The sequence below is a fragment of the Cervus canadensis genome, chromosome 13 (genome assembly GCF_019320065.1).
Source record: "Cervus canadensis isolate Bull #8, Minnesota chromosome 13, ASM1932006v1, whole genome shotgun sequence".
In the NCBI taxonomy this organism is placed as follows: domain Eukaryota; kingdom Metazoa; phylum Chordata; class Mammalia; order Artiodactyla; family Cervidae; genus Cervus; species Cervus canadensis.
Window position 1 is genome coordinate 27,729,105 of NC_057398.1, and position 23,274 is coordinate 27,752,378.

The 23,274-nt window shown below is 48.3% G+C and overlaps 1 protein-coding gene across 1 annotated transcript; it reads right to left on the reverse strand.

Moving 5' to 3' along the window:
• Positions 1–143: 143 nt before the first annotated feature.
• Positions 144–22,547, reverse strand: CASP9 (caspase 9). The gene is made up of 9 exons (XM_043485742.1): positions 22,342–22,547; positions 16,833–17,229; positions 12,014–12,048; positions 10,942–11,118; positions 10,217–10,306; positions 8,900–9,047; positions 4,968–5,147; positions 4,264–4,373; positions 144–2,323 (listed from the first exon to the last, which is right to left on the reverse strand). Exons 1-9 carry the CDS (start codon positions 22,471–22,473, stop codon positions 2,234–2,236), a joined length of 1,359 nt encoding a protein of 452 aa, XP_043341677.1. The 5' UTR covers positions 22,474–22,547; the 3' UTR covers positions 144–2,233.
• Between the last annotated feature and the right edge of the window lie 727 nt (positions 22,548–23,274).

A 23,274-nucleotide genomic window follows, 5' to 3' on the forward strand; every position in this document is an offset into this window, starting at 1 on the left:
CGGTGGTCCCAGCCTGGGGCACATTGTGTGCAGCCTGGAGTTCCAAATCCAGACAGGTGACGAATCAAGGCCAGGAGCTGCAAAGCTGACAGGAGACAGGTGGCCAGGGGCATTCATCCTTTTAACAGATATTCAATGAATCATCAGTATTCACCAGCTTTATTTTTATTTTAGAAGGTAATACATACTCTTGGTAAAAAACATGAAAAGAATATAGGAGTGTATCAAGTCAAAAAGTAGATGCCCCTCATTTGTATGACACCTGCAACCCCACCATCCAGAGATAATCATAACTAACACTTGGTGTGTGGTCTTCTTGATTTATTTAGGTGCCTCTATAAGACATCTATATATGTACATATAAACACGCTGTCTTCTAACCAAAAATAGGATTTTACTACTCATACTGTTCTGCAACTTGGTTTTTTCATTTAACACTGTATCACACTATACATGTGAGCCCATATATATCTATTCATTCTAATTAAGATTCCATAGTATGAATATAATGAATGAAGCTTTCATCTCTTTTCCCATTTTCCCCTCTCATATAGCTGCAATGAACATCCTTGGACATACATCCTTGCACTGGCCAGAGTCTCTATGCTACACAGATCCTTCAGCATCAAAGGATCATGGAGTTGGCACATTAGAATGTTTAGTAGATGCCAAATAGCTTCTGAAAATGGGTTATAGCCCCTTCCATAGCACACAACAGTACCTGGCAAACAGCAGAAACTGTTAACAATTTTGGGCCTCTCAAATCTTTTGAGAAACAAATCACATCTACAAACATGCCCATCCATACATTTGGCATGTAACTTTTAAGAATTCCCAGCCCCACTCCACCTCCGCCCTGAAGCCCAAACTGAACTGCTGGCTAAGACTCCTTTTTTACAGGAAATCCATTTAAAGCTGTGATGACATCTTTTCTCCCAAGCATCATTAGAGCTCCTGGGGAGAACTGCTTCAACTCCAGCTGCCTGATTCACACAGGCAGTGCAGAGTGGGGAGGGAGAAAGCTGGGAATCTGCACACAAGGCTTGCTCTGCTGAGTTAATCTAATTATTTTCTTGTGTGTCCTGCAGGTGATTGCAAATAACTAACCACCAGAAGTCCCTGGGACTGTTTCAGACTTGGAAAGGTCACAGGAGAAAAATAACAATAAAGTGACAACTACTTGAATCACATCTTGGTGAGAGTCTTATTAGAAAACTGTACTCGTGTTTAGGGCCCTGAGAGCAAGAAACAGGCTCCGGGTCTTTAAGCTGAGCTTACAGGCTCAGCAAGTGGGTGGGGGATGCAGGGTACAAGAGTCCTGAAGCCAGGAAGACACAGGCTGGACTCGAGAAGGCCCAAGTCTGGCCATGTCTCTCCACTGGTTAATTGTGCTCCGTAGACAAGTGACTTAACCTCCCCCAACACACGGCTCCCACCCCAGTCACTTCTTGGGATGGGATAAGGGGTTCAAAAGAGATAAAAGCTGGGGAAATATTTCCCAAAAAGCCATAGTCTCCTTTATATAAAAGAAACAATAAAAAGTTAGAGCAAAATAAGGGGGAAATGGGTGAAAGAGAGTTCATATTCACCTTTTTTTTTTTTTAAGAACACTGCAATATAGAAAAACTTGATAATTTTTAAAATTTCATTTAGGATTTACAAATTCTAGCTCTTCAGATTCTGGTAGCCCTAAACTGATCTAAGAGAGACGCTGGTTTGTTTGCAGCCAAAATTTCCTATAGATCAGTGGTTCCCCAGTAGGGGTCTATGAGGAAGATTTGGCAATGTCTGAAGACATGTTTGGTTGTCAAGACTCAAGAGAGGTGGGTGGAGGCCAGGCTGCTCAACATCCCACAGTGCACAGGATGGCCCCACAACAAAGGATTCTCTGGCCCCAATGTCAGCTGTGCCGAAGCTGAGAAGCCCTGATGTAGAGAAAACACAGGGGTCACAGGCCACAGCCACGAGCCATGAATGGGTCACGGACAAAAAGCCCCATAGTGTCCACGGCGTTCTGCTTCTCCTCCTCCATCGCTGGTCATTTGGCTCCAATTTGGAAGCTACTAGGACTGTCTGCAGCCCATGGGGAAACAGCAGAGCCTCTACAGGCTACAGAATCCTCCGATGGATGTCAGCCACAGTTGCAGGAAAGTCCAGGCCTTAGCCACAGCCAGAGCTGGAGCAGGAAGGTTTCAGGGTGAACAGTAAGGCAGGGTGAGGGGTCCTGATCTCATTATGTTTTAAAGAAAAGTTTTTTCCGGAGAAAATTAAAACAGCCAGGGATCTGTTTGTAAGTTCCTTTCACTGAAACAGCATTAGCGACCTGTGAAAACACAATCACCGGGAGGCCTGTGAGTTCTCTCCACTGAAAGAAGAATTCCAAAGGGGGGCTGCCAAGTCAGAACTTCAAAAACAACTCTAGGGACTTCCCTGGTGGTCCAGGAGTTAAGACTTCAACTTCCACTGCAGGGGATGCAGGTTTGATCCCTGGTCAGGGAGCTAGAATCCCACATGGCTTGTGGCCAAAAAACCAAAACAGAAAACAGAAGCAATGTTGTAGCAAATTCAATAAATACTTTAAATATGGTCCACGTCAAAAAAAAATCTTTAAAAAATAAAATAAAACAAAAAACAGCTCTGGCTGCAGCCTTCTTGAGTGTGTGTATGTGTATGTGTGTGCTGGGCAGGGGGCGGAGATAAGGGAACAAGCATTTCAAGTTTAGAAAAGTTAAAATTCACCATAGAAATAACAAAATAATGCCATTTGCAGCAATATGGATAGACTTAGAGATTGTCATACTAAGTAAAGTCAAACAAAGACAAATACCATAAGTGAAGTGAAGTTGCTCAGTCATGTCCGACTCTTTGCGACCCCATGGACAGTAGCCTACCAGGCTCCTCAGTCCATGGACATTTTCCAGGCAAGAGTACTGGAGTGTATTGCCATTTCCTCCTCCAGGGGATCTTCCCAACCCAGGGATTGAACCTGGGTCTCCCACATTGCAGGCAGACGCTTTACCGTCTGAGCCACCAGGGAAGCCCATATACACACTATTAAATATAAAATAGGTAACCAATAAGAACCTACTGTATTGCACAAGGGACTCTACTTAATAGTCTGTGATGGCCTATGTGGGAAAAGAATAAAAAAAAAGAGTGGTTAAATGTATGTATAACTGATTCACTTTCCTGTTCACCTAAAATTATTAATAACACAACACTGTAAATTAACTATACTCCAATAAAAGTTTTCTAAAAAGAAAATTCAAAAATTCACAAAATTCAAGTCAAATTAAAAGGTCTACATGAAGAAAAGTTGAGAGAAGAGACCGGGCCCAGGAGCTGAGCACGTTGCTTAGCCCTGATGGGCCGGCCCCACCTGCCTGTGAGACTTTCTCACCCACGGCCATGGCTCATGGCACCCCTGGAGTCCTGCCAGGGACGGCCCCGCACCTGCTTTTCTCGTCTCCTCTGCTCAGCAAAGCTCAGAGCCCGGGCCTCCCCAGGAGGAAGGAGCGGTCCGAGCCCTCACAGGCCCTTCTCATGGCACAAAAAACATGAGCAGAGCAGGAAGGGACCCCGCATGTTCTGAGCCCCTTCAAGGAGCAACCACTCTGAGTGGGACACTGTCTAGCCATGCTTCGCTTTTCTCACTGAGGCCTCCCAAGTCGGGAGGATCTCTGATTCTTGCGGGTCAAGAATAAAGACTACACAGTGGGGCAGAGGGTACAGGCCTGCGACCTGCCATCAGGGGCTGTGCTCGGGTACCGGGCCGTCCCACGCTGGCACTAAGGACTGGCTCCATCAGTGGGGAGTGTGGGAGGCGTCAGCCTGGGACCTCAGGGGCCAGGGAAGGCTGTCTTTGGCATAATGAGCAAATGTCACTGCAGGCAGTGTTTCTGTTTGTTGTTTTAGTCAATTAGTCATGTCCGACTCGTCTCGACCCCAGGGACTGTAGCCTGCTGGGCTCCTCTGTCCATGGGATTCTCCAGGCAAGAATACTGGAGTGGGTTGCCATGCCCTCCTCCAGGGGATGTTCCTGATGCAGGGATTGAATCCACGTCTCCTGCATTGGCAGGCGGATTCTTTACCACTGAGCCACCAGGGAAGCCCCGCTCCAGGCGTAACTTCGTCCATTTACAGAAGCAAAAGCATCAACCCTCAGGGCAAGCCTTTGGTTTGCAGAAGCAACTTCTAGCTTGGGCTTGGGGCCCTGCTCACCCCCACCCTGGGGAGGACACACTGGCCCTCCAGCAGCCTCACCCTGAGGAGGAGGGTCTGAAGGTCTTCACAGTGAGCCCACTGCTCAAAAACGCTGTCCAGGGTCTCGATGTACCAGGAGCCGCTCTTGGGATCCCTCCAGGAGACAAAGCCTGTGCAAGGAGAAAGGCTGAGCTTCACCCCCAGACCTTGACTGATGTCTATATGGACATCAGAGCCTGCATCTCTGGGCTCTGTGTGATCTTATTTCATCCTCACCATCACCCTGTGACTTTGGTTAGGGTTCTTGTTTTCCCAACAAGGCAATCCATGCTTGGAGAAGTCAAGTGAGTCTTCCAGGGGATAAGAAAGAAGGAAACGAACATTTGTCACACCTGTTGTGTGCCAGGCACTGGGCTCAGCAGTGGGCCAGCCACCTTGTTAAAATCACCATGATGATCCCCAAGGTACAATTAATATTCCCATTTTAAAGATGAGAAGACTGAGGCAGGGCCAGGACAAGGGTGAGGAGACTGAGGCACACCGAAACAAGGGTGCGTGCCTCCTTCCATTGTGCATTCTCGGTGCCTCGACTGCCTCGCCCTGAGCTGAGGCTCAGAGAGGTGAAGTAACTTACTCAGGGTCACACAGGCAACAAAGCGGCAGAATCAAGACTCACACCAGGTCTTTCCTTCACAGCACTGCTGCTTCCGGGGCAGATGAGGGGACTTGCCAGCTAGAAGTTCAAGGTCTCCGGATCCGCTCACCTGGGAAGGTGGAGTAGGACACCAAGATGTCGCTGGGCGTGGGCAAACTAGACATGGCATCCGGCTGGTCGATGGAACGTGGGCCTTCCTGGAATGGGGTAGCATCCGTCTCAGGGTCGCTACTGGGGGTCTTATCTTCCGGGGAAGTGGAGGCTACCTCAAACCCGTGGTCTTTCTGCTCTGCAGGAAGCGGAAACAAACACAAGTTGTCAGTGAGACACCCACACCAGGGCTCCCACTTCGTGCCACCAGCCCTGAGAGGCCTGATTTCCTCTGGAGCCAGGGGCCTAGTGCCGGGCCAACATGAGCAGGAAGCCTAAACAGGAGCTTTACTTTTACTAAAACAAAATTTTTACATGTTCATTAAATAAAGTGGGGGTGGGGGGAGCAAGAATGCAGACATTTTAAAAACAGCAAAAGAAACCAGTTAGAAGCTATACACACCAAAGACTGGAAACAGGTGTTCAAACAAGAACTTATGCAGCAATGTTCATCATATTATTCACAGCAGACAAAAGGAAGAAACCACTCATGTGTCCAGGGACAGATGAATGGAGGTATGAACATTCAACAGAATATTACTCAAGCTTAAAAAGGGATGAAATACTGCAATATAATACAGTGTGGATGGGCCTCCAGAGTAGGCTAAGTGAAAGAAGGCAAATATCAAAAGCCATATGATATCCTGTTTATATGAAGTATCCAAAAGAGGCAAATCCAGAGAGAAGAAAGCAGATTAGTTGTTAGGAGGGGGAATGGAGTAACTGCTACCAGGTATGGAGTTTCTTTGGGAGGATGATGAAATGTTCTAGAATTAGATGGTGATGATGGTCCAACAACATCGTGACTGCACTGACAGCCACTGAATGGAACAATTTTTAACAGTTAAAATGGCAAATTTTATTTTATGTCATTAAAGATCAAGTCACAGGCTTCCCTGCTGGCTCAGTGGTAAAAAGTCAGTTTGCCAATGCAGGAGACGCAGGTTCAATCCCCGGTCTGTGAAGATTCCACATGCAACTGAGCCTGTGCACCACAACTATTGAACCTGTGCTCTGGAGCCCAGGATGACTATTGCACAACGACGGAAGTCCAGACACCCTAGAGCCCAGCTCTGCAACAAGAGAGGCCACCTCAATCAGAAGCCCATGTACCACAACTAGAGAGTAGCCCCCCGCTCACTGCAACTGGACAAAGCCTGTGTGCAGCTATGAAGACCCAGCACAGGCAAAAATAAAAAAATAAAAACTCAAGTCACATTAGGGAGTTCCCTGGAGGTTCAGGGGTTGAGTTACCACACTTACTGCAGGGGCAAGAGTTTGATCCCTGATCAGGGAACTAAGATCCCACAAGCTACACCACCAAAACAAGAGAAAGAAGGCACCTAAAGAGTTTCAGTAAAGACAGACAGAGGGTGGAAGGGCCCAGAGGTTTCTGGAGTGGGCGGCTGTGACCTAATCTCCCTTGTGAGAAGGGAGAACAGTCCTGCGGGGAGAAATGGCACCTATCAGGCAGGTCCCAGGGCAGGAGAGCGGGAGGGTTTGTGTGGCTGGATCCATGGTGGGTAACAGCAAGGAACGAGGGAAGTCACGGTTCACCCAGGGAACCTGGTGTCCCACCTGCAGGAGACAGAGATAGGACAGATGGCTCTAGAAACCCCACAATAATGACCCCAATGTCGACTGACCTCTCACCTGAAGCTCAGAAACCTGGTAATCTGTCTGTCATCTCACGGCTAATATGCAGGGGACCAGGACTCCACCCTACATTCTTCTGGCTCTCAGCTACCCTGCTGCTTCCCATGGGGGCCCCCAAGCCTGCACCGGGGGCTTCTTAGATCTGTGAAAACTGGACAGCTATCCCAGGTCACTGCTTCCGGTTGTCATCTTGACCAAGATTCTGGAATCCATCCTGGGTTCCGGGAATGACTTGAAGTGGGACGGGGAAGGGAGCGTGGGTCTGGGTTGGGAGCATGGGGCTGTGGCTGGGTCCGCCCGAGGTGGCAGGGTGCAGTGGGATAGGAGGCACTTCAGCGAGGGGGATGCTACAGGAAGGGCTGAAGGAGACGGGGCAGGCAGAGGGGCTGCCTCTGAAAATGGAGCAGAGACAATGGGCTCTGGGAAGGGAGGATGGGGGACAGAGGAAGAAGCGGGCCAGACAGGGGATATCGGCTGTGTCTCGATTCACGCGTCATCCTCCTACAAATCTGAGGGGGAAGACCTCACCTACGGGTTATGCAGGTAAGGCACTGCTTTCTTCTTAAGGAGCCTCACTGATTCAAAACTCCTGCAAGGAAGCCTGACTTCCCACAAGAACAGACACAATGGGACAAGGCACCATTCCTTCAGGACGTAAAATCCACAACCACTGTCGTCCATGATTCTTCCTTCCTGGCCTCTCAGCATGACCTCCAAAGTTCTGGAGGGGTCACCCCCAAATCTCAGGCCCCTCCGCTCTGGCCAAGTTCATCACACGGCTTACTCACTGACATTTCACACCAGAGTTACTGACTCTGAGGTGCGTTCTTCCACCTTGGTGCCCACGCTCTCTCTTAATGAAAGGGCAGATGACATTTAGCAGATTTTTAAATGGTTTTAAACTGCAACAACAGTGAATCTTAAAATAGCAACACGAGTCACCAAAACCCAGGGCAGACCAGCTCAGAGACGCGTAAACAACAGGACACCTCACCAGATGCTGGCAGAGATCCGCACACTTTGGGTATTTCTGGTCTCAGCTGATGGTGGCGCCCTCACGTGGCAACAGCGTTAAACACACGACCCCACGGCGTTAAAACACAAGGGTGGAAGCAGGGACCTGAATTTCAAAGGTGGCACCTTAATTACTGCTTTCCAGCTCTGGAGTTCTCCTGTTCTCAGTTAATTGTTTGGTTTAGTTTTTATTGGTGGGAGTCTACATTACTTCAGATTTTGCTCACAGATATTTTTATATGATTTTATTTCAAAGTCAATTAGAATGCACAAAAGACGCAAGCATACTACGGGCTTTGTGTCAGGCAGGGGCCCAGCTGTAGGGCAGATGGGACTAGCCCTGCCCTCAAAGGGTTGACCAAGGGATGAGGCCATCTCAATACTAGGAGAAAGTGCTAAGACAAGGGAAGAATAGAGGCTACAGGAGAACAAAGGCCAGCGAACCCTGACTCTGTGCAAGGAAGGGGATATTCAGGGAAGACTTCCTGGAAGCAGTGACAATAAGTTGTAACCAGAAGGATGGATGATTAAGAGTTGGCCAGGAGATAAGGCAGAGGGATGGCACATAGGAAGGCTGAGGAGTAAGCCAGAGCCTGACATCCTAGGAAGCTTGAGCAGTGTTGGGGTAGGCACAGCATGCCAGGCGGGGGAGGCAAAGAAGTCAGGGCCAGATCACCTGGAGATGACCTCATGTCCCATAATCCAGGACACACAATGTTCTTCTCTCTTCCTCTTTTATTTTACAAGAAAACCAGGTAACAGTGAAGTAGGGCTCAGGTTTAAAATCATCGCATATAGCAAAGCTACAAACAATCTAAATAATCCTTAAAAATTATTGACTCCCTAATCCCAAAGCCTTTGAGAATTCCAACAGTTAATCCAGCAGTGGCCTCCCTTTCTCTGTAACCGTGGGAGGGAGCTGGGTTGATGGAGGTCAGGAGAATGACAGGAGCTAAAGAAAATGAAAGAAGTTTCCTCTCTCCTCTGCGTTGTTTGTTTTCACCAAGTCTGAGGTTGAAGTGGCCACAGCTGAATGATCCCCTGATGCTACAGCATCATGAGATGCAAACCTCTAAAAGTTAGACAGAGTTCAGGCTATTCCAGCTAGATGGAGGTGCCACTTTTGGACAGCAGTGACCATGTTTGGGGCCCTCTGGATGCCTGGATCAACCTCTACTTTCCCACTAGCCTCATCGGCAGCAACGCTGAGGACCGGCTTACCTCCACCACAGGCCTGGATGAAGAAGAGCTTGGGCTTCCCTCCCAAGCTGGGGCAGCCAGTTCCATTGAAGGTGTTCACAATTTTCTCAATGGACACAGGACATCCATCTGTGCCATAAACAGCCCCTGGGAACTGGAGGTGGCTGGCCTAGAAGACCAAGAACTCTGGTGACAAACCCAAGAAGTTACAGTAGGAATCCAATGGCCTGTTTGTGCAGAGGCTTTGTGGGGACCAAGCATTTAGAAGGTTCCACCAGGGACACAAGGCTGAGTGAAACACAGCAGGTTGGTCCTGGGTAGCCTCAATTCCAAGGGTCTCAAACTCACATGCCTATAAGCACCAGATAGTCTAACTCAAGAACTCTGGCCAGCTTCCTCTAGATTGGTTGTTCTCAAAGTGTGGTCCCTGGTCCAACAGCATCAGCATCACCTGGAAACTTACAGGACATGCAAATTCCCACCCAGACTTCCCAAATCAGAAACCTGGGTAATGGGGACCAGAAATCTGGCCCTTCAGGTGCCTCTGTTACAGCTACGTTGAGAACGACTACTCTAGAGCAATTCCTCTCAAACTTTGTGTTTACAGGGGTCTTGTCAAGGTACAGGCTCTGAATGAGAACCGACATTCTTCCGAGCTGCCAGGTGATGCCCATGCTTCCGTCCAGGGGCCACACTGTGAATGAAAGGACCAAAGGGGTGGCCCCAGCCCAGCCACAGGCCATAATTTTGCTCTTTGAGGATGCGGGCCTGATGGGTCAGACCTTTGTGGTTTTTCAGGACAAGCTGAAAATCGTGACTTCTGTGCTACCGTTGCCAGTTTTGAAAACACTGTACAATCCATTGGGGTGGTTATCTCTGCTCTGTCCAACCCAGCAACTCAAAAGATGAGGAAACTGAGGCCCAGAAAAGGGGAGAGACTTGGCCACAATGACCCAGCACATTACTGGTCAAGGCCAGAGGGGGTCCCAGTGTCCCAACTCAGAGCCAGCAGCAAAGGGCCCAGAACAACGTCCAGCAGGACCAAGACAGGAGCTGGGAGCTCTTGTAAGCTGTGCCTGGCTCTGAACAAAATCCAGCTTACCTCTTCCTGCCTCTCGCAGATGGTTTCTCCTGGGGTCACAGCCCTCCCACCCAGGAGGAGCACCCAACTCCTCAGAGGGCCAAATGGCTTCTGAGAAAACAACAGGAGGGAGACAGGGCCCTGTGGCTCTTCCCACAAAGGCCAGGGTGTATTGGACACAGGAAGGAACGAGGCTCCTGCAGGGCCTCTCGGGGCAGCCTTCCTGGGCACCTGCTAGATAAGGTGAAGCCGCCTACCTGACAGCCATGAGACAGGATGACCACCACGCAGCAGTCCAGAGCATCGTGGTCCCGCCGTGCCAGCTGCGTCAAAGCCTGGACCATTTGCTACAAGAGAGGGCCGTGGGTGAGCCCGACCACTGACGGATCAGGTCCTCATCCTGGGCCAGTCCCCTGCTCCCAGGGCCAGTAGTGAAGTAAAAGAACAGTCACAGTGATCACAAGAGAAGACTGGGGAAGAGATGCTGGGCTAGGCACTCTTTATTTACTTCTAAAATGTCCCTGGTGGCTCAGGTGGTAAAAAATCTCCCTGCAATACAGGAGACCTGGATTCGATCCCTGGATTGGGAAAACCCTGGAGGAGAAAATGGCAATGCACTCCAGTATTCTTACTTGGAGAATTCCATGGGCAGAGGAGCCTGGTGGGCTATAGCCCATGGGGTTGCAAAGAGTCAGACCTGACTGAGTAACTAACACTTACCTAATGCAACCCTAGGAGGTGAGCATGGGTCTCGATTTATAGACAGAGAAGCTCAGGCTCGGGAGTCACAGAGGTAGTGGGGGAGTCAGTCCTCAACCCGGGTCTCTGAGTCTGGAGCTCTCACTGGTACCCACTGAGCGACACTGCCTCTTGCAGTCCTACAGACTGAAGGGCTCATCTTGGGGAGTCGCTGGCTTTCAGGGGCCCTCTTTAGGACACTACCCCACGAGCCCCCATTTCTCTCCATGCACAGGGCCCGTACCTTGGCAGTCAGGTCACATTTCACCTCCACTGCAAACTGCAGCAGATGGAAGCGTCGCTGCATCTTCTCACAGTCTATGTTGGAGCCTGTACGGGTCCTGAGCCCCGACTCATGGCAGAAGTTCACGTTGTTGATGATCAGGCAGTGGCCACAGGGGTCTGCGTTCAGGACGTAGGCCTGCCCAAGCAGAAGGACCAGCGTAAACCAGGGTCTCGCTGCACTCCTCAGGAGAAAAGGCGACACCCTGGGTCTCACCCATGGGGAGGACAGTCTGGGGAGATGGGACAGAGCCTGCAGTCTGCCTCCTCTGAAGCAGGTGTCTGGCATCCACACCACACACACATAGCTGTGTGACGGGTGATCAGCTAAACCTGGGACAGAAGATTAGCTCCCCTCAGAGTACTCAGGATGGAACCGCTAGCTGAGAAGCCCAGCTCCCCTAGACACTGATCCCCCAAAGGACCAACAAGTCACCCAGACCTGGGGAGTACTGAGAATCTCATGATCAGCTCTGCCAGCAGACTCCTGCCCAAGTCACCTTCGGAGAGTCTGAGGCCACTTCCTCTCGAGGTTCAATGTTTCTCTAGTAATTCTCTCTCACAGCAGCCTGGGGTTTTTTGCTGTTGTTTATGGCACTCTAAATGTTTACATTTATATACTTCTTTGTGTGACTAGTCTCCGCTAGGATGATGGCTCCACGAGTGGAAACTTGAGTGGTTGGTTCCCAGGTGTCCTAGTGCGAAGTCCAGGCTGACCCAGGGGAGTCACACAATAAGTACTATGACTGAGACAGGCAGTGACTTGGTCCAGGGTGGGTGCCACAGCCGATTCTCAACTGACCCCTCCTTAGATCTAACCGACTTCACAGAAGAGGAAAGAGCAGGGTTAGATAATCTGCTTCAGGAAGAGCTGTACCAGGGTCAGGGCGCTATAGGGGCCCCAAGACTGGGACTCTCTCCAGCTGGGCTGAGCTCCTTGGGGCTCCTGACACAGCTGCAGGAAGGACCTGGGAAGTGGAGAGCAGAAGAGCCAAAAGCCAACACAACCGGCCCCAGATGACATGAAGACTCACCAGATCGGCATTTCCCTTGGCTCTGTCCTGAGTACCTGGAGAGAAAAAGAGGGAAAACGTGAAGGTCAGGGTCCAACAGGGAAGGAACAAGGGACCCTGTAAGGACACCTCCCACAGAAACGCAGAAGAGCAGGAACTCAGGAACCCCTGGGGACTACTGGTGAAGTCAAGTGGCAAAGCCACCTTCAGGAACTATTTAGAAGTTTCCAGGGGTTTCCCTGGTGGTATAGTGGATAAGAATCCACCTGCCAATGCAGGGGACACAGGTTGGATCCCTGGGATGCACCACAATGACTGAAGACCGTGCAACTAGAGCCCGTGCTCCACAACAAGAGAAGCCACTGCAATGAGAAGCCCGTGCACCACAACGAAGAGTAGCCCCTGCTCACCTCAACTAGAGAAAGCCCATGCACAGCAATGAAGACCCAGCACGGCCAAAAATAAATAAATAATTTTTTTAAACAGACGTTTAAAAAAAAAAAAGAAGTTTCCAATAAGGTTGAACACACACCTACTCTCTGACTAGCAACTCTACTCCCAGGTACACAGCCAAGAGAAATGAGCACAGTGGGCACCAAACAACTTGGCCATGAATGATCATTAAAGCCTTGTTCATACTCCTCAAACTAGAAACAACCCAAACATCCATCAGCAAGTGGATGGGTCAGCCAACTGTGACACAACCACACAAAGGGACACGACAGAGCTTAAAAAGAAGGAGGTACATGCAACACTGTGGATAACTGCAAAAACACCATTCTGGGTTTTAAAAAAGCCAGCAGAGGGCATATGGTATGATTCCATTTATGTGAAATTCTAGAACAGAGAGACAGAGGGAAGCTCCAGGTCTGTTCCCTCTCTGTGGAATCCATGGAGCCCAGCACACGGTAAAGTGAAAGTGAAAATGAAAGTCGCTCAGTCATGTCCAACTCTTTGCAACCCCATGGTCTATACAGTGCATGGAATTGCAGCACACACCAAATAGCTGAAAAATGAATAAATGAGTAAAGGTGTGATTTTTCTTTCAGTATCAAAAGAGTTTTCATTTCAATTAGCAAGAAGTCAACTGACCACCAGCCTACAAGGTTATAGGACCTTTTCTTTTTTAAATAAACAGACATTGACCATCACCCAGTCATGCCACAGACTATACTCATGATCCAACCATGGTGCCATTCATCGCTCAGAGCGGGCCTGGACCTTGTTAGGAGCTATTCTTTTGCCAGTTTAAAAGTCATGCCATAAATGCATTTACATTTCATATTTTAAATTAGAAACGGTTTTGCCTAGCCTGAAGACTCCCATTAGACCACAGACTTAATTCTTAAACAACTGCTCATTTCCAAAATTCCACTGCACTCCCAAAAATACCATTATCTACTACTGACAATATAATTTTCAGTATTAGAAAATGCCAATACTACTGATACAAATACCAATACTACTGAATATACCATTATCTACTACATATCCAGATGAGAGAATTGGACCATAAAGCAGGCTGAGCACTGAAGAATTAATGCTTTCAAATTGTAGTGCTGGAGAAGACTCTTGAGAGTCCCTTGGACTGCAAGGAGATCAAACCAGTCAATCCTAAAGGAAATCAACTCTGAATATCCATTGGAAGAACTGATGCTGAAGCTGAAGCTCCAATACTCTGGCCACCTGATGCAAAGAACCAACTTATTGGAAAAGACCCTGATACTGGGAAAGATTGAGGGCAAAAGGAGAGGAGGCAGAAGAGGATGAAATTATTAGATACTGACTCAATGGACATGAACCTGAGCAAACTTAGGGAGACAGTGAAGGACAGGGGAGCCTGGTGTGCTGCAGTCCATGGGGTCACAAAGAGTCGGATCGGACATGACTTAGCGACTGAACAACAGCAGCAACTACTGCTGAAGAATGTGTTTATTTCCTGACTGACAGTGATGATCCACAAAGTGAGTAACATCATCAAAATGGCAGAAAAAGAGTTTTCTACCACCTTCATTCTCCCAAAGAACACTGATTTTTGACAATCACCCACAGACAAGAATGCCTTTGTGGAAGTCCAAGAGTCTAGCAGAGAAGTTGCAGTATACTGTTGGTGCAAAATTCCAATTACATAGGACACATTGAAGAATAAAGACTAGAGGAGATTGCTCCTTCTTCAAATTCAAAGACAGCAACACAAGACTTTGAGGAATAATAAAAATTAAGGAAACAAGATACCACCAAAGACACACAATGGAAATCTATGATTTGCCCAATAAAGAATTCAAAATTGTTGTTTTAAGGAAGCTAAGTGAGCTATAAGAAAACATAGAAAGACAATATTAAAAAATAAAAGAAAAGAAAACAAAGAAAGACAATATATATACCCAGAAGTGGAACTGCTGGATCATACAGTATTACTATTTTTTTTTCTTCAAGTATCAGGGCTTCCCAGGTGGCTCAGATGGTAAAGAATTCACCTGCAATGAGGAGACCTGGGTTTAGTCCCTGGGTTGGGAAGATCCCCAAAGAAGGGAATGGCTACCCACTCTGGTATTCTGGCCTAGAAAATTCCACGGACTGTATGGTCCATGGGGGTCACAAAGAGTTGGACACAACTGAGCGACTTTCACTTTCACTTTCATACCTGAAAGCCGCTGAGCAAGTAAATCTTAAATGTTCTCACCACATATACAAAAAAAAAAGTGTTAATTATGTGAGTTGATGGATGTGTTAACTAGCCTTAGTGTGGTCATTGTTCCATAATACATCCAAGTAGTGAATCATCACCTTAAACTTACACAATGTGTTATACATCAATTATATCTCAATAAAGATGGAAAAAATTTTTTTTAATTTTTACCTAAAAAAAAAAATCTACAAAGCAAAATGGTTGCTCTTGAGAGGTCCATAGGCCACAGCAACATGTAGAGGGAGTAAACTGACAAAGGTACCAAAAGAAAGAGGTAGGGAAGGAGTTCCCTAGTGGTCCAGTGGTTGACATGAGTTCATTCCAGAAAGATCCCACATGCCTTGGGGCAACTAAGCCCATGTGCCAAAACTACTGAACCTCGAACCCTAGGGCCCATGCTCCGCAACAAGAAAAGTCACTTCAATAAGAAGAGTAGGCCTCGCTCACTCTAGAGAAAGCCCAAGTGCAGCAAGACCCAGCAAAGCCAAATAAATAATTTTTAAAAAAGAAAGAAAAGAGGTAAGGAAGGCTCCAGGCAGCAGTCACTGCACTAACAAAGGCAGGGAGGGGTCCTAGACCCACAGAGAGGATAAAGTAGTCAGATATAACATGCATGAAACCCATTTCTCCCAAAATGACAGCTTCCAAGGGGACAAGAAGCACATGTGGGCAAGTGTGTGTGCAAAAGAATCAGTCATAGCCTGAGCATCACTGAGCACGTGCCCATGGCTCCAGCAGAGAGAGAAGGCGAGAAACACACCCCCTCTGCTGCCTAAGGGAAGGAAGGGTAGATGTCCTAGTGCTGGGCCTAGGCAACTCAGATCACACAAGAAGGACTTCCCTGCTCATCCAGTGGCTGAGACTCCAAGCTGCCAATGCAAGGGGCCCAGGTTTGATCCCTGGTTGGGGAACTTGATCCCACATGACGCAACTAAAGATCTCACACGCCACACTCAGTAAAGTTAACCATTACTACTACTATTATTATTAGCATCCATACCATGCAATGGCCAACTGGGCAACCATGAAATAGAAAGTGCTAGGTCTCCACAGGCTGCCATGGAAACAAAGCCCTAAGAAAAAACTACATGCTCATCAACAAGAGAATGGTTAAATAAACTGTGGATGATGATTCAGAATAAAAACTACCTCACAATGAAACAGAATTAACTTCTGATACACACAATAGCATGAGTGAATTTCACAAATATAATGATGGCAAGAGAAGCCAGATTCAAAGAGTATATAGGATTTCATTTACATTGAAGTTCAAGGACAAGCAAAAGGGATCTATGGCAATAGAGATCAAAATAATGATTCCTTTGGAAAGGGGAAGAGTGGGAATAGACTGGAAAGAAGTACAAGAGAGTCTTAAAGGACAACAGAATGCTCTATATGGTAATAATCTGGAGTGTGGTTATCTGTGTGTTGCTGTTAAGTCGCTAAGTCATGTCCAGCTTTTTGCAGTCTCATGGACTGCAACCTGCCAGGCTTCTCCGTCCATGGGATCTCCCAGGCAAGAACACTGGAGTGGGTTGCCATTTCCTTCTCTGGGGATCTTCCACACCCAGGGATCAAATCCACGTCTCCTGCAGTAGCAGGCGGATTTTTTACCACTGAGCCATCAGGGAAGCCCAATTGGTAAAAATCATCCAGCTGCGGTCTTTGGATTTATGTATTTTACTGGATGTAGCTTTGTGACCATAGGCAATTATTTCATCTCCCTGAGTCTTGGGTTCCTCATCGACAAGAATGGGTCTAATGATGCCCGCCTTGCAGGGTTGTTATGAGGAGAGGAGGTAAGGGTATGTACAGTGCCTACTCGAGACAGACTCTAATAGATGCCTCCTTCCTGCCCCCAAGCCTGGGCTAGTCCACTTGACTCACCTGGACCCAAAGGCAAATCACAAACAATAGATCGATCTGGAAACACTGATCAAAACCCATGACATCCAAACCAGACTTCAACACATGCTTTTCAGAGGAGGGGCACTCCTGAACCCCTACCGTAATATTCCACCCATCCCCTGTGAGTACTCAGAAAGACAACACCAAAATTAAATTTTCAAGTTCACGCTACCCAGCTGTATCACTGGTCACTTGTCAATGACCGCTTGGTACACCCACCCACCTCCCCCTCTTGGTACTCACAGACATCAGTGAATCCTCCAGAACCAGTGTCCACTGGCCTGGGTACCTCTGGTCTGAGAACCTCAGGCCTGAGTTTGGCTGGCCAGAGCTCCTCCGGTCCCAGCACCACAGGAGCGAGTTTTCCTTGGCTCAGCTTTGATGGGTCCTGTTTCATCACTCTCAGCTTCTCTGGTTTGAGGCTCTCTGGTCCAAGCACCACCGGCTTGAGATCCAGGGGTCTGATGGCCTCCACATCCTGTTTTGCTGCTTGTCTGTTGGTCTTCAATAATGAAGCCAGAGTGTCCTGGCCTGTGTCCTCCAAGCAGGAGATGAACAAAGGAAGGGCCTGACTCCCTCGAGTCTCTAGATCTATGATCAGCTGCCTGGCCTGATCACGCCGAGATCCTGAGCCCGTTCTCTGTTTGGAAAGAAAAACATGTCACTATTACCCACACACTTTGCTGTGGCTCTCACCCTAACCCCCCAATTCCCATCTACCTAAGTCTAAACAATCAGGCACATGGGCAAAAATTGAGCCTGAGGTTACTCTGAGCATAGGCCACCTGCCAGTCTTCATTTATCTATTCAGTCTCTATGTCGGGAATGTCTACTATGCGCCCAGAAAGGGCCAAGTGCTGAAAATGCAGGAGAGAACAGTCTGTCTTCATGGAGTCACTTCTAGTGGAGCATGCAAACAGGAGTTTCCCTGGTTGTCCAGTGGTTAGGAGTCTGCCTGCCAATGCAGGGGACACAGGTTCGATCCCTGGTCCAGAAACTAAGATCCCACATGCCATGGGGCAACTGAGCCCGTATGCCACAGTCACTGAAGCCCACATGCCCTAGAGCCTGTGCTCCGCCACAAGAGAAGCCACTGCAATGAGAAGCCCGTGCACCGCAACTGGAGAGTAGCCCCCACTCGCCACAACTAGAAAAAGTCCATGCATAGCAACAAGAAGCCCGTGAACTGCAGTGAGAGGTCTTAGCCCATGAGATCCAGTGCAGCCAAAAACAAAAATTGATAAATAATGGGAGGAAAAAAAAAAGACAATGACACAGCAAAGACAGAAATGCCAGAAGGAAAATCACATGGGGCTGGAAGGGTACAGGTGCACTCAACCCAGACTTGAGACATCAGGGAAGCCTCCAGGAGGGACTAGCTTGCCTGAGCCCCCAGAACACTAAGAAAGGAATAATGAATTCAGAGAAATGGGAGATTAAGTCGGGTGGGAGAGAGATCTCTGCACAGTCATGTCAAGAAAGCTGTGACAGCTACGTAAGAACTTTAAGAAAGAAGTGACAGTGTCCGATCTGCCTTTTAAAAAACTCATCCTGGGGGCAAAGTGGACAATGGCAGGGAGTGGCCACAGCCAAGTTATGTGGTGGCAAAGACTTGCAGCTGGAATGGAGAAAAGTCAGAGGACAGACAAAAGAAATAAGGAGGGGAAATCCACAAGACTTGGGCATTGACTGGGTGGACTGTGGAGTTGCAGGAGTGGTCAAGGTTGACAATGTCGGGATGGTGAGACCAGAGAAGGAGACAGGGAGCAGGAGGAAGATGCCAGTTGTCTGCTGGTTCTCCTTTGAGGCCCAACTTTGGGCAATTTCCACAGGGATAAGACACCACCACCCTGTTCGCAAGCATCCTACAGCAGTGTGATCCAAGAGAATTTTTCATGACAACAGAAATCTTTATCTGAGCTGTCCAAAATGGCAGCCATTAGCCACATGTAGCTACTGAGCACTTGGGTCATATGTCTAAGGAACTGCCTTTTCTGGGTTCAATTTCAATTACTTCATATTTACATCTAAATAGCCACATGTGACTAATGGACACTACACTGAACAGCACGTGCTTCAGTCAAGTCCAGCTCTCTGCAACCCTATGGACTGTAGCCTGCCATGAGATGTTTCAGGCAAGAATACTGGAGTGGGTTGCCATTTCCTTCTCCAGGGGGTCTTCTTGACCCAGGGATTGAACCTGTGTCTCTTATGTCTCTCTTAGGTCATTTCTTTACGACTAGCACCATCTGGGAAGCTCCTTGAATAGCACATATTTGTACTATCACTGAGATGATTAATTTTCATTAGCAAAAGTTAGCTACATGCCTATTTCTCTACAAGTAAGTCATGGGGTTTTGACTTCTCTCAATGTTTACAAACACTCACAGACACGTGTTAAATGTATCATTTCACTTAGTTCTCCTCAACAACCTTGTAAAGAGGTTAAATTACAATTACCCCCACCTTAAGGATGAAGGAAACTGAGTCTAAGAAAGTTGCTGCAACTTGCTAATATGTAATATGTCATAAAGCCAGGATGACAGCCCAGATCCATGTGATTCTGCCATACTAGGAGTGGTAAAACAGTGGCCCATTGTTCATAACACATTCTTTAAAAACTCTGAATTTGTTGCTAACATTTATTTTTAATTTTATATTGGAGTATATTTGATGATAATGTCTTAGTTTTAGGTATACAACAAAGTGATTCAGTTATACAAGTATCTATTCTTTTTCATATACCAGACCACCTTACCTGCCTCCTGAGAAACCTGTATGCAACAGTTAGAACCAGACATAGAACAACGGAACTGGTTCAAAATTGGGAAAGGAGTACATCAAGGCTTATATGGTCACCCTGCTTATTTAACTTCTATGCAGAGTACATCATGTGAAACGCCAGGCTGGATGAAGCACAAGCTAGAATCAAGAGTGCCAGGAGAAATTTCAACAACCTTAAATATGTAGATGATACCACTCTAATGGCAGAAAGCGAAGAGGACTAAAGAGCCTCTTGATGAAGGTGAGAGAGGAGAGTGAAAAAGCTTGCTTAAAACTCAACATTCAAAAAACTAAGATCATTGCATCCAGTCCCATCACTTCATGGCAAATAGATGGGGGAAAAATAGAAACAGTGGCAGGTTTTATTTTCTTGGACTCCAAAATCACTATGGACAGTGACTGCAGCCATGAAATTAAAAGATGCTTGCTCCTTGGGGAAAAAAAAAAAAAAAACTATGACAAATCTAGACAGCATATTAAAAAGCAGAGGTCTGTATAGTCAAAGCTATGGTTTTTCCAGTAGTCATGTACAGATGTGAGAGTTGGACCACAAAGAAGGCTGAGTGCGGAAGAATTGATGCTTTCAAACTGTTGCTGGAGAAGACTCTTGAGGGTCCCATGGACTGCAAGGAAATCAAACCAGTCAATCCTAAAGGAAATCAACCCTGAATATTCATTGGAAGGACTGATGCTGAAGCTGAAACTCCAATACTGTGACCATCTGATGCAAAGAGCCAGCTCATTGGAAAAGATCCTAATGCTGGGAAAGATTGAAGGCAGGAGGAGAAGCGAGTGACAGAACATGAGAGGGTTGGATGGCATCACTGACTCAATGGACATGAGTCTGAGCAAACTCCGGGAGATAGCGAAGGACAGGGAAGCCTGGGGTGCTGTAGTCCATGGGGTCACAAAGAGTCAGACACAACTTAGCAACTGAACAACAACAACAATTCTTTTTCAAACTGGTTTTCCCTTTGGGTTATAACAGATTATTGAGCAGAGTTCCCTGTGCTATTTTTGCTAACATGTAAAACCAGGAAACAGGAATTCCCTGGTGGTCCAGTGGTTAAGATTCCTCACTTTCACTGAAAGGGCCTGGGTTCCTGCAAGCCTCAGGGTGTGGCCAAAAAAACCAAAATAATTTCCCACTTGAAATGGCAACCCACTCCAGTATTCTTGCCTGGAGAATCCCATGGACAGAGAAGCCTGGGCTACAGTCCATGGGGTTGCAAAGGGACAGACATGACTGAGCAACTAACACTTTCACTTTTCTCGATATAAAAGATCTGGCCAAAAAAAAAAAAAAAAATCTGGCAACACTGGGCCAGCATTCTTGTATAATCATATTCAGCTGGAATCAGAGGGCAGGGCAGAGGCTGCCCATTCTGGTGCCCACCTATTATGCCTCCAAGGACATTCAAGTTTATCACTCCTGTGAATGTTCCTGGTAGCAAGCATATGATCTCAAATTATTTCCACTCCTTAGTACACAGCAGATGCTCATAAGACTTCTCTTAATATTATACACTGGTGACTTCCCATATGATATTTGTCCTATTAAAGACTTCCTCAATGGTCAGGCCAAGTTCCTGGATGATGCAGAAACTGGCCTGCAAGCAGCCTACAGGGCACTATGCAAGGGCCTCTAGGAAGCCACACATTCCCACTGTATCTCCTGGTAAGAAATACATCCTGTTCCCTCCTGACCTCACAGGCCTGTGATGAGGGTCAAATAAGACAAAGATATGACAGTGCTTTTAAAGAGAACCTCAGGGACTTTCCTGGTGGTCCAGTGGTTGGGGATCCACCTGTCAGTGCTGGGGACATGCGTTTGATTCCTGGTCCGGGAGGATCCCACATGCCACAAGGCAACTGGACCCACGCTCTGTAACTACGGAGCCAGTGGTCTAGAGCTCTTGAGCTGCAACAAGAGAAGCCACTGAAATGAGAAGCCCACCCACTGTAACTAGAGAGTAGGCTCACTTGCCACAACTAGAGAGAGCCTATGCATAGTAACAAAGACCCAGCGCAGCCAAAAATAAATGCTTTTAAAGAGAAACTCAAATGTTTGATTTTATTACTCTCTTCACTATCTGCAGTAGGCCCCTCATCTCCAAACGCCTTAAAAGACACATAACACAAGCGGGGCTGGCCAAGGAGGACAGGGCAAAGACAGATTCCATCTGATGTGTCCTCATTCTGTGCCTGAAGCTTTTCTGTTTCACAACCCTTATCTCTTTTAGCCCTCAGGGCAGTATGACGTTTTCCCATTTCACAGCATGGGAAACTGAGGCTCAAAGAGGATACAGTGCCCGGCAGTCAGACCTCCCTGGTGGGTGCTCTGAACCTCCACCCTTGTGCATGCTCAGAAGCTCAGTCATGTCTAACTCTTTGAGAACCCCATGGACTGTAGCCCACCTGGCTCCTCTGTCCATGTGATTTCCCAGGCAAGCATACTGGGGTGGGTTGCCATTTCCTTCTCTAGGGGCTCTGCCCCACCCAGGGATCAAATCCATGTCTCCTGCATTGCAGGTGGATTCTTTACCACTGATCGACCTGAGAAGCCGCAACCTCCACCCTAGAGGAGGAAAAAACAGGCATGCCTCCAGACAGGCATCCAGGACCGCAGCAGCTCCCGGGTGTACTCTGCTCGTGCGAGGCATTACACGCCTTTAGCAAACCCTCAGATCGCTTTAGCGAACCCTCAAAAAGGTGTTTGGGGGTTGTTTGGTTCCTCTGGGAAATTTAGCAGGCTCGACGCCCTGGGGGAAAACGGGGTTCCCTCACGATGGTTCCCCGAAGGGAAGGGGTACTGTGTGGCACAGACGGGTAGGACGCGAGGCGGGGAGGCGAGAGCGGGAGCCGGGCCATTAAGTCACAGTGTGGCTTCAGCAACCCTCTCCGCGCGGCCTCGCAGCCCCCAACCGTGACCTGAAGTCTGCGCTGCGCGGGAAGCTGGGGACCGTACCTGAATGTCCTCGATCATGTCGGGAGTGAAGAGTTCGCGGTTCAGCAGAGCGTCCCAAAGCGAGGCAACCTGCAGCTCACGGACCAGCTGTACCCGGCACCGCCGCAGGAGCCGCCGGTCAGCCTCGTCCATGGCGGACAGACAGCAGGGACCCCTGTCGCCTCTGTCCGCTTCCGGGCTTCGGCCGCCGCGCCCCGCCCTCTCCCCAGGACCTGCCCCCGGACCCGCCCCCGCGTTGCGCCCCTCCCCCATTCGCCCACGCCCCCGGCGTCCAACGGCCCCCAAGACCCACCCTCGCGTCACTGTACGGCTCCCAGGCCCCGCCACCCCGCTATTCACCCAGGCTATTCAGCTTCGTCCCCGGCGCCCCACCACACCTCTAGAGCCCGAATCTCCCCAGGACACACCCCCGCGCAGTTGTCAGGGGCTCCTAGCCAGAATTCTCTAGCACTTCGCTTTCTGGTGGCGCAGTGGTAAAGAAACCGCCTGCCAATGCAGAAGACCCAGGTTCCATTCCTAGATTGGGAAGATCCCCTGAAGAAGAAAACGGCAACACACTCCAGCATTCTTGCCTGAGAAATTCCATGGATAGAGGAGTCTGGTGGGCTACAGCCCATAGGGTCGCAAAGAGATAAAGAGGCACGCACATTCATAAACTCTCGGGGCGGGGGGAAGGGGCGGCGATCATATTTCTGCTTAGAGAGAATGTCGTGCCTGGAGCCATGGTCTGTCCCGCCCAGTTCAACCCGCTCCAGGGCATCGTACTCCTCTAGCTCAGTACCCTGACCCCAGTGAAACTGATTTAGCATGCCGGGATCTCCTTGTTTATTGTGTTTACTGTTCCAAACTTGTCCGATCCAACCAAGCCCACCGTACAGTCTTCCATTCCCTCTTCCCTCCCACCCTAGCACCTCCCACAAGGAAAAAAAACGA

What these genes read in the sequence shown, in the direction of transcription:
- CASP9 (XM_043485742.1), bottom strand. Translation starts at nt 22,473, where the DNA reads ATGGACGAGGCTGACCGGCGGCTCCTGCGGCGGTGCCGGGTACAGCTG. An exon ending in TGGAGGATTCACTGATGTCT is followed by an intron (nt 12,049 to 16,832) that starts GTGAGTACCAAG and finishes TTTTCTCTCCAG; the next exon opens with GTACTCAGGACAGAGCCAAG. An exon ending in AATGTGACCTGACTGCCAAG is followed by an intron (nt 10,307 to 10,941) that starts GTACGGGCCCTG and finishes CCTCTCTTGTAG; the next exon opens with CAAATGGTCCAGGCTTTGAC.